Source organism: Sus scrofa, chromosome 7 (genome assembly GCF_054392235.1).
Source record: "Sus scrofa isolate SSC_HxYL_T2T_F1_AM1 chromosome 7, Sscrofa_HxYL_maternal_Yorkshire_Landrace_v2.0, whole genome shotgun sequence".
Lineage (NCBI taxonomy): Eukaryota > Metazoa > Chordata > Mammalia > Artiodactyla > Suidae > Sus > Sus scrofa.
In genome coordinates this window covers 49,376,497-49,392,309 of record NC_139389.1, presented here as the reverse complement: position 1 = coordinate 49,392,309, position 15,813 = coordinate 49,376,497, and the positions used below count along the sequence as shown (strand labels likewise).

At 45.8% G+C, this 15,813-nt stretch overlaps 1 protein-coding gene, 1 long non-coding RNA gene and 1 other non-coding gene across 5 annotated transcripts in view; 1 reads left to right on the top strand and 2 right to left on the bottom strand.

Moving 5' to 3' along the window:
• Positions 1 to 5,584: 5,584 nt before the first annotated feature.
• LOC110261532 (uncharacterized) lies at positions 5,585 to 8,225 on the bottom strand. Its single transcript, XR_002345747.2, has 3 exons — positions 8,087 to 8,225; positions 6,281 to 6,473; positions 5,585 to 6,058 (listed from the first exon to the last, which is right to left on the bottom strand). It is a non-coding gene; the product is annotated as an uncharacterized LOC110261532 (long non-coding RNA).
• Positions 5,616 to 5,720, bottom strand: LOC146401564 (U6 spliceosomal RNA). Its single transcript, XR_014811543.1, has one exon. It is a non-coding gene; the product is annotated as a U6 spliceosomal RNA (small nuclear RNA).
• A 236-nt stretch (positions 8,226 to 8,461) lies between the features above and the next one.
• CLIC5 (chloride intracellular channel 5) overlaps positions 8,462 to 15,813 on the top strand; it is a 125,013-nt gene continuing 117,661 nt past the window's right edge. For 2 of the 3 annotated variants that reach the window (XR_014808939.1, XR_014808940.1), the window contains exon 1: positions 8,491 to 8,882. Coding sequence is in view for 1 of the 3 variants with exons in the window: in NM_001198923.3 (NP_001185852.2) it covers positions 8,820 to 8,882 (63 nt within the window). In the remaining 2 variants the exon portion in view is untranslated. 3 annotated transcript variants of the gene reach the window in all.

Sequence of the window (15,813 nt, the reverse complement as noted above, 5' to 3'; positions counted from 1 at the left end):
AAGAGTTATAGTGGTTTGATGAGGGCTAACATTTTAAAAATAATAAGTTTTGTTCATCTCAAGATGGGGCTTCTTTTTAAAAGTGCATCATTGTGTTACGATCTCTTTTCTTTTTAAAAAAATCAAATTTAATGTTTTACTTTATTCATTTTTTTTTGTCTTTTTGTCTTTCGAGGGCTGTACCCACTGCATATGGAGGTTCCCAGGATAGGGGTGGAATCAGAGCTGTAGCCACTGGCCTACATCACAGCCACAGCAATGCCAGATCCAGGCCCTGTCTGCGACCTACACCACAGCTCATGGCAATGCCGGATCCTTAACCCACTGAATGAGGCCAGGGGTCAAACCTGCATCCTCATGGATCCTAGTCAGATGTGTTTCTGCTGAGCCACGACGGGAACTCCTATTATATGGGAAGATAGTCGATTTACAATGATGTGTTAGAGATCTTTGTTCTATCATAAGGACCATCCCTTGCCCATGGCCCTCTTTATTTTATGCAGGTTCTAACTGATGTGGGTACAAATCTCTTGTTGCAAACATCAGAAATCCCAACTGAAGATGATCTGAGCCAAAAAAGGATTTTTACTGACCATCAGGTCAGGGAATTTTAGGCAAAAAGATATCCACTCCTTCAAACAATACATCAGAATGTGGTCTTCCTCTCTCCATCTCTTGGCCTTTGGTTTTCTCTGTTGACTTTACTCTCAGGGAGACTCCATCCTAGTGACAACAGATAGTACAAGCCACTCCAAGATCATATCATTGTTCCTCTGCAAATCCAGCCAGAAGGAAAAATAGTCTCTTAAATACATTTCTGACGAAAGTCCCAGAATTGATTCTTATTCCATCCAAATTGATCGTGCGTCCATTTTTTTTTGTCTTTTGTCTTTTAGGGCCACGCCTACTGCATATGGAGGTTCCCAGGCTGGGAGTCTAATCAGAGCTGTAGCTGCCGGCCTATGCCAGAGCCACAGCAACACAGGATCCGAGCCACATCTAGAACCTACTAACCACAGCTCACAGCAACACCAGATCCTTAATCCACTGAGAAGGCCATGGATCAAACCCTCAACCTCATGGTTCTTAGTCAGAGTGGTTTCTGCTGCACCAGGATAGGAATGCCATCACATGTCCACTTTGAACCAATCACTGAGCTCAGGAGGCTCCCATTGGCCAACACAAGTCACCTGTCCACTGTTGTAGCTCCACTTGGACCTAATAGGCTGTCAGTGGAGGAGGTACAGAATCTTAAGGAAAATCGTGAATGGATTCTAGTTGTCAATCATTATAAAACCCTTTACTTTCCTTTCAGAACTTCAATCTGTTTGATCATGGCATTTGCCCACTTCCCTCAAAACATTCTGCATTCTGCTTTCACTTGTAGAGATGCTGACTTCCTGTCTCCTATGTCCCTCACCTTGCTTCTTCCCCATCTCTGGTCATCTTTAACAGCATTCTCTTTCTTGAGTTATTAAAGGCTGTCTCTGGGAGTTCCCATTGTGGCTCAATGGGCCAAGAACCCGACTAGTATCCATGAAGATGTGCATTTGATCCTTGGCCTTGCTCAGTGGGTTAAGGATCCAGCATTGCTGCAAGCTGAGGCATAGGTCATGGTGCAATTTGGATCCAGTGTTGCTATAGCTGTGGTGTAGGCCAGCAGCTGTAGCTCTGATTCGACTCCTAGCCTGGGAACTTCCCTATGCTGCAGGTGCAGCCCCCAAAAGAACAATAAATAAGTAAGTAAATAAATAAATAAATGCTGTCTCTGGTCAGTTGGCAAAATGAACTTGTTGGCCCAAATAAAATCAGATATATGGATACGAGTAGCATGAGTCAACAGTTGTTTTGGAATTTTGTTACATGTATTTGTCTTGGACCCTGACCAAGGTTTTTAAAAATTTGTGTAATAGTTGGTTTTGTTTCCTTTTGTTTTGTTTTTGGCTGTGGTCTGCAGCAGCTTGATCTCCCAGACCAGAGACTGAACCCAGGCTGCACCTATGAAAGTGCTGAGTCCTAACCATTAGACCAACCAGAAACTCCCAATAGTTACATTTTTATGTGATGTTGCTGTGACCAAAGTGTGAACTTGGCCGTCAAGTGAGGACAGTCCTCTGAGCAGTAAACCCTGCCCAAAGTGCACGATGATGCAACAGAACACGGCCTTAGATCCTTTTTATTCTACCTTTTGTCTCCTATGGTTTTCCTTTCTCTAGGAGCTGGGTATTTTATTTTATTTATTTATTTTAATTGATATCATATGTCTATTAAGAGCAACAACAGTTCATATGTTCCTGTTTGCTAGGAGCTGGGTATTTTAAAAAAAAATTTGCGTGCCACTTCTGGGTCCCTGTTTCTTTTTTCAGCTCACCTCTGGGTGTCTCTTTCAGCAGAGTGAGGGACGGGTCCAGAATCTCCAAGTCCAGTCATTCTTTTTCTAAGACCAGCTAGTCTCTGATCCCACCAATTCAATAAGCAAATCTCTATCAGCATTCCAACCTCATCCAACCACATCATATTTCACATACACAGTAAATCACGGTGGTTAAGGAGATAAGCTTTAACAATGGGGAGACCTGGGTCAGAGTACCCAGCTGTGTTGTTTATAATTATCTATGTGACCTTGGACAAGTTACTTAACCTTTTTAAGTCTTTGCTTCCTCCTTTGTGAAATGAAACTAATAGCACCTGCCTTGGGTTTATTACGAAGATGAAACTAGCTAATAAGGGAGTCTGGGTTCCCACACATGGTGGCCTCTTAGTAAATGTGAACGGTTATTATTGTTACATAACCCTCCCCTGTGTTTCAGTTCGAAATTAGAATACTTATGAAAAGTCCACATTGTAAAGTCCACCTCACCAGTGTCAGCCTTGGAGTGATACGAGCTCAGAATTCCAAGTGGAGGAGGAGGCTGTGAGGTGCCAGTTAGTCATTAACTGATTCCATCAACCACTATTTAATGAGCAAGGGCAGGGTACTAGGCATCTTATCAGTGTGTTTACAAGTTTATACCTGGGGGCCGTTATGTTCTGTGTGTCGCGCAAAAGGGACACAAAACTCCATTCCTGTCCTCTGGGAGCTTTTGCTCTTGTGGGAAAGCCACGACCCAACCCATGAAGGAATAATGCAAGAGCTAAGACAGCTCATTGTCATCAGGTGATATGCATGCTGCCTGTTCTTAGAGGGTTCTAGAAAGAGTGTGGCACCCCAGAACATAAGTGGAAGGAATGAGCAAAGAGTGAGTCAGTGGGACGAGTGATGGTTGTCGACAAGGACTCTTGGCTTCAGTCCAGCCCACTCGCTGGCCTCTCCCTTTGCTGAGCACAAGTGGGCAGCCCGCTGTGAGGACAAAGATCACCGGCAATGTTGGGCACACCCAACAGCACATGGGTTTATAAAGGAATGGCACTAGCAACCCACCCCGTCCTCCTCCCAGCCCAACCTGTGACCTCACGAGGGTGGAGGGACTCATCTCCTTTTGTCTACACTCACTTGGTCCTCCCTCAGAGACACAATGTGACTGCTACTTCTGCAGCTGTCATCAAAATCTGTGTCCCCTCAGCTTGAACCTGAAGCCCTTGGGATTGTCCAAGAGATCCTCTGCAGAAAATGCAAAGTGGAATGACCTGATTCCTATAGAAATAGCTGCTTTAGGCAGAATGAGTGACTTCAACTAAATATCATTAGGTACATAAAAAACTGGAGCTTGGAACAAATGGCATATTCTGGTACTGGGTAAGGTGAACATTTTGGGAAGATCTCCCTTATCCTTGTTCCATAATGATATATATATATTCATATACATATATATATTCATATATATGTATTCTTTTTCTCTTGCAAATACAGTTAGAAGTTTATTGATTTTATTGCTCTTTTATGAGAACCAGCTCATGATTTCATTGGTTTTACTCCATTGTTTTATCTTTTTTCTATTTCATTAATTTCTATTCTTATGTTTATATTTTACTCCTTCTTCTTGCTTTGTGTTTAGCACACTATTCTTTTTCTAACCTTTTAAGGTAGAAGCTTGGATGATTGATTTGAGACCTTTTTTCTTTTCTAAAAAGAAAACTTCACATACAAATTTCTTTCTAGGTACTGCATTAGCTGCATCCCACAAATTTTGATATGTTCTATATTCATTATCTTTAGTTCAAAATAGTTTCTAATTATCCTTGAGGCTTTCTCATTAGCCAAGGCATTTCTTTTAAATTACTTAGTTTCTAAATATTTAGGGGGTTTCCATATATCTTTGTTATTGGTCTAATTGGTTCTATTATGGTCAGAGAATATATGTTGTGTGATTTCATTTTTTAAAAAAAATAAGATTCATTTTGTAACTCAGAATATGGTCTATTTTTGTGAATGTTCCATGTGTACTTGCAAATTGTGTCTATTCTGTTGTTTGGGTGAGATATTGTATAAATGCTTATTAGGTCAAATCATTTGATAGTGTTATTTATGTCTTCTAAATTCTTGCCAATTTTTGGTCTACTTGTGCTATCATTTGATAACAGAAGGGTGTTGTAGCCTCCAATTGTAATTGCATATTTGTCTTTTTCTTCTTTCAGTTCTATGAGTTTCACTTTATGTTGAATCTCTGTTAGTAGGTACATACACTTTTAAGGTTTTTATAGCTTTTTTTTGTTTGTTTTGTTTTTGTTTTTTTTTGGTTTTTTTTTTGAGATTTTTGTTGTTGCTAATTCTTGGGCCGCTCCCGCGGCATATGGAGGTTCCCAGGCTAGGGGTTGAATCGGAGCTGTAGCCACCAGCCTACGCCAGAGCCACAGCAACGCGGGATCCGAGCCGCGTCTGCAACCTACACCACAGCTCACGGCAACACCGGATCGTTAACCCACTGAGCAAGGGCAGGGACCGAACCCGCAACTTCATGGTTCCTAGTCGGATTCGTTAACCACTGCGCCACGACGGGAACTCTATTATAGCTTTTGATGAGTTGACTCTTTTATCATTATTACTATCTCTCTTTATCCATGATGATTTCCTTTTTGTGAAGTCTATTATGTTTGGTGTTAATATAGTGACTAACTTTCTTTTGATTGGCATTTGCATGGTATTTTTCCCCCGTATTTTTAGTTTTTTCTATATCATTATGTTTGAAGTGAGATTCTGTAACAGCATATAGTTGGGTCTTGGTTAGTTGGTTGGTTTGTTTTCATCCAATGCAACAATCCCCATCTTTGGAGACTGATGTGTTTAGACCATTTATATTTAGTGTAAGTACTGAAATAGTTGGATTTAGGTGTGCCATTTTATTATTCATTTTTTTGTTTGCTCTCTTTCCCCCCTTTTAGATTATTGGAATATTTCTTGCCATTACATTTTAAGTCATCTATTGGTTTTTTGTTTTTGTTTTTGTTTTTTTAACTATATCTCTTTGAATAACTTTTATAGCTGTGTTTTAGGAGTGGTTACCATATACATAACTTTTCTCAATCTGCTTAGAGTTCAGCTGGCCACTTAAAGTGAAGTATAGAAACATTACAGCTATGTAAATTCTCTTACCTTCACCCTTTATGTCATATCATTGAATCTGAATATACTGAAAACACCATCAGATATGTTATAGTTTTTATTTCAAAAATCATACAAAAATATGGGTATTACACAGATTTGCATGCTGTCCTTCCACTGAGGCCATCCTCATCTTCTCTGTGGTGTACCAATTTTAGTATGTGGGCTGCCAAAGTAGGCATCTAATATGTTTTTGAGGTGCTTCCTTGATAAAGATTTATCCAAAACTTGCACAAAGTTTATAAAACTTTAATTATTAGAAGTACAGTCTACATGATCATGGATGTGTTTTTCTTCCCCTGAAGAAAGCTAGAATTGACTTAACCAATTAAGAATTGATATGAAAGAGTCCAAAATGAAGTCTTTTTATCTGAACTAAAGCAGAATGTGGAATTAAAAACTAGAAATATGCATGGAAGTATTTTATGACCAAAGCAGAATTTTTTTTTTTTTCAAAATGACATGACATTTTATAATATCAAAACGATTGGCTAGGGATGTCCAAATAGGAGGTAGTATCTATAAATGAAAAGAGAAATGTACCATTTTTCAGTACGTGGTAGATAACTGGAGCAGATGAAATGAAAGCCAACTCTGCTAGGTTTGAGATTAAGCAAAGTAGAGGTCATATCACACAGTGTTTAGCTCATAGCCAAGAAAATAATCACATGTGTAAAGCATCTTCCATTTAAAAAAAAACCCCAAACCCTCAAAGGCATTTTAGCATGTCATTTCATTTACCTTTTTCACATGGCTATTGCAAATACTGTCCACAGTCCAAAGCAGGAAAGTGATGCGCCTGTGCGGCATGCAGTGAAGGTGACAGTCTCTTTCTTTAACCTTGTCCTTCCCAGAGTATGCAGTCATTGGCTAGGAATGCACAGCTGTGAAGGTGACTGTTTCTCTAAAGGCTTTGATGATGTAAGCCTGAAACCTAGGAGGAGAAGAGCAATTAAACCTCACCTTGATGAAGCTATCGTGTACCACGAGGGCTGCCATTTGGGCTTGGTGACTGTTTTCTTCCGTGAGGAGGAGACATTTGCACTTGGAGTTGACGGGGAAATAGCCTGCCATAAAGGGTGGTCAGGGTATCTTCCCATCTTCCCTGCCTAGCAGATGCCTGAACGTTCAGGAAAGTTCAGCTGTAGTTCCTTCTGCTCTATGAGGCCTTCCTCTCTGGCCCCTCTGATTGTGACAAATAATCTCTCTCTATGCTGAATTATGTCGCCCTTCCATCAGCCCAGTTCACGTGGCAGCCTTAGTTTTCCTTTCACGGGACTATTCTCCCCAAATAGATGTCAATCTCCATTAAGACCAGAGCAACGTCTTTGCTTCCCCAAAGTGATTTTCCCAGTGGGCACTAAGGTTGGGAGCGGCAGTTAGGAGAGTAGTTGAGAGCTGGGTTCAAATCCTATTCCATCATCTCCTACCTGAATGACTAGGGGAAAGTTACTTAAATACTCTATGCCTCAGTTTCCCCACTTGTAAAACTGAGATAATAACACTATCTGTAAAGATTAAATAAGTTGACATATAGAGTGCTTAGCATTTTGCCTGGTACCTAATGAGTACAATGACTTACTTTTACTATTAAGTGATTAATTTTTCTTAGAAAGCTGTGGAACAGGTAAATATTTATAAACAAGGCAAGACAGAGCACAGACGGGATCAGCTAAAGAGAAGACAAAGAACACAAATAGAAGTTGCCCAGATTCCAGATGCAAAAGACTTAGCACCTGTTGTTTAAGTTGGAACAGCCACTTTGGAAAACCACTTGGCAGTGTTTACTCAAGAGGAACATTCTTACACGCTAGAACCAAGCAATTCTTCTCCTGAGCATATAGCCAACAGAAAAGTGTCCACATATTGTGAAAGAATGTTTGATAGATAGAATCATAGTAACCCCATGGTAATCATTAACCGGAAACTATGCAAATGTCCATCAACAGAAGAATGGATAAATAAATGGTGGCAATAAAAATGGATGGTTTCCAACTATGCACAGCAGAATAGATGAATCTCACACCCTAATGGTGAGCAAAGGAAGCCAGACACCAATAGACCGTGTTTATTGTAAGAGTCCAGGTACAAGCTATGTGCTGTTACAAGTCAGGATAATAGTAAACCCAGGTGGATGAGAGCAGCAGAGGGGGACTAGAACTAGGAACTTTAGGGATGTAGCTAACATTTTACTTCTTCATCTGGGGCTGGTTTCGTGGATGGGTTCAGATTGCAAAATTTTACTGAACTATACATTTACAATATGTGTGTTTTTCCATATGCATATTATACTTCATTAAGAAACAAACAAATGAACAAAACCAGAAATGAGAAAAGCAAGAAGAGAAGAGAAAGCAAAAGAAAAGACGAAATGAAAGAAGGGCGAGGCGGGGCGGGGAACAGCCCAGTAGGTTAAAGGGCACGGATCTTGGCTCAGGCTGCGCCTGACCTGGCTGCGCACCACCTGTCTATACCACCCCTGCTGTCTCTGCTTCCCCTTCCCCCCAGCCCTACTCTATTTGCCCAGCACGAGGATGGCAAATGCACCTGTTTCAGGGTCCTCCCGTTGCGTCCCGGCTCCCCACAGCCTCTCCGCACCCTGAGCATCGCCAAGGCAGGAAGGGTCTTTCCGAGTGGGTAACATTGGTAGGAGACTAACTTGGAGGAGCTGATGCTTCATTAATGAAACGTAAGGCTTAGGGCCATCTCTCTTCTCTTCCCTACACTCACCCTCACCTCCAACTCCCCTCCCCACTCCCTCTCCACTTTACCTTTCCCAGAACGTCCTCCCGCCCCGGCTGCAGTGCCGCGGGTCGGGTCCGCGCCTTCCCAGCGGGGCGTGGGTGCGGGGCGGGGGCTGCGCTCCCGGGGAGCCCCTCCCGCCCGCCCGCCCCGGCTGACCCCGCCCTGCGGCGCCAGCTATTTTGGGCGCAAGCTGCGACCGCGGGATCACTGCCGGGCGCGGATCCTGTGACACCTCCCAGCGCGCGGCACTTGTTGCTCGCAGGACCTGCTGCCCATCCCTAAGCCCACCTTTCCCCCGGTCCTCTGTCCCCGCCTGGCTTCTCTCCTTTCCGTGTGCTCGCCAGGACACCGATCTCTCGGGCACTGCTCTCCCCGGCTGGAAAAATAGATTAAAGAAACTAGATAAATAAACGTGACTCCTCAGGGGGCCCCGCGGGGCAGCCGCAGCAACAGCGACAGGAGCAGGAGCGCTGGCCCGGGCGCCGCAGAGGTGGCGCCTCCCCGGCCCGGGACGCTGGCCCCGGGCACCGACGGCATGACGGACGCGGCGACGGCTAACGGGGACGACAGGGACCCCGAGATCGAGCTCTTCGTGAAGGTAGGTCGGCGTCCGGGCGCCGCCTCACCTGCTGCGCCTCCAGCCCGGCTCGCGGCTCACGTGCCCAGGCGCCCAGAGAGCTGGGACGCCCGACCTTCCCCAGGGAGCGCAAGCCAGCCCTGGAGGTCCCCTGGGTGGCCTCTCTGCAAACCAGAGCTTTGCTGCGGGGCTCCCGGGCGGGATGGAGTCAGGTGCAATCTCGCAGGTGGCTATCTTCTTCGAGAGTCAGCCGGCAGTTTGTCAAACCCGCTGCAGGACCCGCGGTCACCCTGCCCTGGTGCGATTTTGGCTTGTCCTGCAAGGCATCTGCAGGTGTAGGGAGATGGCAGGAGCCTGGCTGGACACCTGAAGCTTTCTTCTAAAATTGGAGGATGAGGAAAAGGAAGAGGGCGAAAAGAAAGCGTTACTAATAAAATTATCTTTGACAAGGCAAAGATACCATTTAAAAAAAAAATCCCCCTTTTCAGTTTTAATCAGAGCTATTAAAAGAAAAGCAAAAGGAAACAGAGATGTTTTCTTGCTCTGAGACCTGCGAAGCAGAAAACAAACACTCCACTTGCCGGCATTGTTATTGTTGTCATAATCATGCTTCTGCAGGGTAGTGTCAGGAAACGCTAAGGGTAACCTGAGGCAGACCGGGAGGCACAGTGAAGAAATTAAATTAAGTCGCCCGGCTCCCTGGGCAAAAAGACTCTAACGTCAAAAGCTGCTGCATTTTCTTTGCAACCTGTGGGAGGAAGGATGGAGGCCAAGGCAGCGTTTCCAGGTCCAGGTCCTCGAGCGTAATGAGAAAGAAACATATGATAGGTCCTCGGTGCTGGCACTGCAGAAGCAGGGGGAAACCTGAGCAGGTGGCCGGAGAGTTGCCTCCCGGGCGGGGGCGGTGCAGCGTCGCCAGGACTTGGGGGAGGGGAAGCAGCAGTTTGCCTGGGCGCTGAGACCTTTCACCAAGGGGGAAAAAACCCCCAAACTTTAATGCAATTTCCCTGGAAATATACAGGTAACTGAGCAGGGAGGAGAGCTTGGTGCCTGTCAGGGGCGTCCTGGCGGAATTTAAAAGGCATATAAATTCCTTAGGGATCGGGAATATATATTTCTTTTAAATTTGTTTGGGCCAAAGAACCTTATCGACAAGCTAATTAAACAGATTTTTGCAGAAAGTATAAGATTTGTATGACCTCCATAACCACCTTTTGGCCTTTGGTAACTTTTTGACGCCTAAAAAAACCCCCAATTAATCCATTGTGACTTATCTTACACTTGGGAAATGGCCTGTCTCAGCTGGCTTAGCCTACGAAATTTTTTTTTTTTCACCGAGTTTTATATTCTTTGAGTTTATTTTTCAAAGTTGTCCAAGGATAGTACGTTTATCTTTCAGTGAGATGGACTTTCCTCAGCCTGTTTCTTTCCCCTGAAAGGGGGTTTCTGCTGCCCTTATTTGGTTTCTGGGACCCCACTGGGAAGGGTTTCCAGGTCCTCTGACAGATCCTGGTAGTGAAAGAGGTCACCTCCTCTCTGAGGCTGAGGTGGGTTGGACCCAGTGCCCAGCAGGGGTGCCCTGACCCTCGGGGTCCAGGCCTGAGGTCTAGTGACTGAATAGGGAAAGCTTTGATAGAGCAAGGAGGCTTGCTGTGCTTCTCGAAGAAAGCTATTTGAGGACTTTCTCAGATTCCCTGGGAGTGGGTAGTTTCACAGTGTCAAGTTCCTGCAAGATATTTGAAACACAAATTGACTCTTTTAGAACCAAGGGAGGCCTTTTCCCCCCTCTTAGGTGAGAAGACCATTCTACCTGCAAGTTCTGAGTTTCATGTTGGCAGCTTGGAGGTTTTCTCCATTTATGTAACAAGCTTACTCCGCAGCCCCCAATGCCCTCCTCCCCCCAAGGATTCTAAAGTACCTGTGTTGTCATTTGTTCTTTTCCCTAAAGGAAAGCAATGCCAGAGAGCCAGGCAGGCCTTCTTGGTCAGCGCAAAAACCAGATTGATGGGGGAACAAAACAATCAGATAGGAAAGCTCTTTTGGCTCCACGTTTTGAGCTTCTGGTGAGTAGTTATCGTTTACGGGCACAAGGAAAGGCTGAAAAGAATTGTGGAATAAAGACACTTCCCAGGCTGTGATCAGGTTCGTGTTGGAGAAGTCGTGTCCTGATTTAGAGGACCAGGGCGTTTCCATAGTTTGACATGTCTCTTAGCTGATTCCCGTGAGATGAAAAGCCTTCTTGTTGAAGGTGTCAGAGATCAGAGGTGGTTTCTGCAGGGTACAGCGAGTCAGTTTCTAGGATGTCTCTAGGAAAGCTGTCCTCACTGAGTAAGTGTGGTAATGGGGTCACCTTCAACACTCCCATGAAGGGACCCACAACCAGGCCTGTCCTCTGAGTGTGTCATTTGAAACCTCCATCATCCACGGATCCATCATCATCCAGCGAGTCTGTGCCACATCCATTGATAATCATTTTCAGTTACTATTGCTAATAATAATAATAATAATGATAATAATAATAATAATAATAATAATAATAATAATAATAATAATAATAGGAGTTCCTGTCATGGTGCAGCACAAAGTAATCCGACTAGGAAGCATGAGGTTGCAGGTTTGATCCCTGGTCATGCTCAGTGGGTTAAGGATCCGGTGAGCTGTGGCGTAGGGGGCAGATATGGCTCAGATCTGATGTGGCTGTGGCTGTGGTGTAGGCTGGCAGCTGTAGCTCCGATTGGACCCCCAGCCTGGGAACCTCCATATGCCGTGGGTGCTGCCCTAAAAGGCAAATAATAATAATAATATTAATGATAATAGGTGGCGTTTTAGGACTTAAGAAGCCCACTCATTTACCTTATCTCATTGGTTCCCCCAGCAGCCTGGCCCATAAGCCTTGTTTCCCTCACAAAAATGATGAAAACAGATAAGCATGGCTCTCGGACTCCTCATGAGGCGTGATGCTGTCAGAGCGCTTGTGGAGCTGCAGTTTGCTCTCCCTGTAACCCCCACAGCGCTAAGGATGATGCTTCTCCCATTTTATGGGTTGAGTAACCCATGTGCCTAGGGTGCATCGGTGGAATGCCTAGAAGGAGAGAGCGGTGAATACCATTCAGATCCAGTCCTCAACTAAGCAGTTCAGACTCTACATTTCTTACTCTTCCAAACACCTGTATATCAGACCTTGCATCTTCTTTTGCCAAGTCAGGCTTTCAAGTACTTCCAAGATGCCACTTCCTAGCAACTTACTAATCCATTCAAACGTAGTCACAGAACACTGTCCGGGCGCCTGCCCCTCCCAGCTCTGCACTCCACGTCTTCCCCTTCCAGGGAACATTCTGATGTTTCAGAGATCATCTCCCCCAACGTCGTTCATTTCTTCGTCTATAATGGGAAAGGTTTGAGGAGCTGAGCTCAGATTCTCATTTCCCACAGCAAATGCAGATGGGGCAGAGGAGATAAGAGGACCTGGGTTCGAGTCTTGTCTCTGCCTCTAGTTAGTGAGTGACTCTGAGCAAGTTCCTTAGCATCTCTGTAGGAGTCTCAGCATCCAACTCTTAAAACAAGAGGATGATTCCAGATGCGGTGCCCACATCATTTATTGTCCAAACCAAGACACTTCCGAGAGAGAAAGGAAGTGCTACCGATAATTAGGCTGGGACAACAGGTGTCCCCTGGGATGGTTCAGGTCACCAGGCCACCCTGGCTATGCAAATACTGTCACCGTAGACTGGCCGTGAGGATGCCACGGGAACATACCGAGGAAAGCCCTTCGTCAACTGCAAATTGCTGTGAACACATTGACTTTGGTAATGATGTGAGCGCTGTGGCTGATAGAACTTTTCCTGATCTGCAGGTCCCTGATTTGCCTTAGGGAACAACGACCAGGCTGCTTCCTCACTTGCAGGGCTATTTTGAGACTAAAATGAGATCATATGCAGCTGGGACTATGATCACAAAGGGAGGACAACAGGTTAGAGTTGATAGTGGCAGTGAGTGTGATTTATTGAACAAAAAAAGAGCAAGGAAATAGAAACAAAACAGAAAGTGACTTGGGAAGACAAACACAGGATGCGCTGCCTCGTTAGATTAAGATATTCCTCCATCTGTATCGACTCCTCCACCCCCAGTCTCACCCCTAGACCCCAGAGGCAGAAAGCTACCAAAGCAACCTGAGATCTCAGACCAACTTGCAATAAATGAGGCTCGGGGCCAAGGGTGTGGGTTTCAACAGAAACCAGTGGTTCTCAACTTTGGCTACATATTCAAATCATTGGGGGAGATTTTGAAACTCTCGATGCCAGGCTGCTCCCCAGGTCAGTTACATCAATGTTTCTGTGGGTGGGACTCAGGAACGGTATTTTTACCCCTATCCTCAGATGATGGCAGCGTGCTTTCCACCAGCGTCACTGAGTCATCCTCAGGGGCTGGTCCGCTGGCAGGCAGCTGTGCCACAGCTGAACGGGGTGGCCTTGCTGGTGCTGATGAATGTCTAGAACTTCCAGTGGCCTCGGGGCAGCGTGATGATCAGGATCACACTGTCGAGAGCAAGCCTGCAGCAAACGGTGCTCGGTTAACAGATGCTGACAGACCATAAAGCCCTATCTTCAGGCCTCCAGAACACTCAGTGCATGGGGTCGGTCTAGAAAATAATCATCAATTCAGCCCTGGGGGAAACAGAACAGAGTCCTGCTGATTGTCTGATGGAAATGACTAGTCGTTTCATTTACTGAGTGATCCAAATGGCTCTGACAATGGTGCAGAGCACAAGTCAAGTCAATGGTGACCCATGGTGTGGTCATCTGACTTCTAGAACAGACGAGATCAAATCTTGTGGTGTTCTCTGTCAGAGCCATCAGCTGCCTGGTCACCTGGGGCAGCTCGCTTGCCCAAGCACAGGTTTATCAGGTTTTGAAGTTCTTTTTATTCTGTTAAGCTACTGTTTTTCTTTCCCATGACCTCCTGGTTTTGATCTGCAGTCAATAATCCAATACCCAAATTCATCTGCCCGGCGACATCAGCACGTGCATCCTTACCCACAGCTCTGGGAGTGCTGGTGTCAGAAGTTGGTCCCCATCCCAGGTGCCCTGGCAGGTGGTGGGAGAGAGGACAAGGTGTCTGCCGATGCTAAAGGTCACTGCCAGTGGTGTCCCTGCCAACTCGTGATGTTTCTCTGGGTGTGTGGTAGCTTTCTCTATCGAGGGCAGAGCAATCATCAAATTAGGTGATAAGGTCAAGAGCTTTCCATCCTCACTTCCCTTTGAGATTCCAGCGCTGGGCTCAGATTAGTGGTGACGGGAGGTGCAAGAGAAGAGTGTGGCATTAGTTCAGATGGGGGATCACCTGCTGTGTGAGCTAGGACAGGCTGCTTGACTTCTCTGAGCCAAAGCTTTCTTACCAGTGCAGTGTTGATAATGGCAATACCTATTTCCTGCAGTTGGAGTGAGTGCTGAATAAGCTGTGTGTGAAGCTGGAGTCTAAGAAAACCTTCCTCCGCAGGCCCGGTATAGTCCAAGTAGTGAGATGCTAAGCCGTTGCACGTTCCTCCTGAGAGTCAGAGACTCCATCCTGTGTGCTCCTGCCTCATCGCTGGAGCCGAGACACAGCCCCCTGGGAGCACAGTGCACCTGTCTCTGGATCTCCTTCAGGGCTGCTGCTCCAAGAGCAGAAAGCCCCCCTGAGGCCACAGTCTGAAGGAATGGAACCACCGGGTGTAGACCTCTGACCAATGGTTCGATTCTTCCAGCTCGAAGGAAGTTGATTCCTCCTGAAGTTGCTCCCACATAGCTCAGGGGGGCCGGGCCAGGGTGCAGTGAACCCCTGGGGGTGCTGCACAGGCCTCTCCCCTTTCAGCTCCGTGGGGGTGTGACTTCTGGGGCTTCATCCCTTTCTTGACACTGGTTCCAGGCAGGGCCTTCCAGGCTCATCTGAAGATGATACAACTTGGACCCATCAATGAGAAAGAAGGCTCTGGAGTCTAGGTCTTTTCCTTCCAAGAGGACCCTGGGGTCTCTATGCAGATTTTCCCACCTGCTCACTTTCTAGCTTTCCTAGCCATGGTTACTCTCCTAGAAAACACACACACACATGTTTAAATATCTTATCCATCTGGACTATAGGAAAAACATAATAGACTCAAAATATCTGGTACCTTTAAAAACTACTACCTGGGAGACATCCTCAGGTGTCTTTTTGTTTGTTTGTTTGTTTTGACAGCCACATTTGAGGCATATGGAAGTTTCTGGGCTAGGGGTCAAATAGGAGCTGTAGCTGCCTGCCTACACCACAGCCACAGCATTGTCAGTTCCTTAATCCACTGAGTGAGGCTAAGGATGGAACCCGCCTTCTCACAGACACTGTGCTGGGTTATTTATTAATTTATTTTTGATCTTTTTGTCTTTTCTAAGGCTGCTCCTGTGGCATATGGAGGTTCCCAGGCTAGGGGTCTAATTGGAGCTGTAACCGCTGACCTATGCCACAGCTACAGCAACGCGGGATCGGAGCCTCACTTGCAACCTACACCACAGCTCACGGCAACGCCGGATCCTTAACCCACTGAGCAAGGCCAGGGATTGAACCTGCAACCTCATGGTTCCTAGTCAGATTCGTTAACCACTGCGCCATGATAGGAACTCTCCCCGACCCCAGTTGGGTTCTTAAGCTGCTGAGCCACCGCAGGAACTCCTCTCAGTTGTCTTTTCCCTCAAGGCTGGAAGACCAGAAATCGTGAAGATGCAAAGTGGTTAGGAGGGTTTCCTGAAGGTGTGAGTATGCAGAAGGCTTCTCTCTACCCAGGGGACCTTGGTTCTGACCCTGATGGCATTCTGAGGGGTCAGCTTCAACTACAGGGGGAGTGGCTCTGCCAGCTCCCTGAGTGAGAATCTACTTTGGAAGCTCATATATTTATTTAAGGGGGTCTCTTAGGTCTGAGATGTGAAATGCTTTAGGATACATA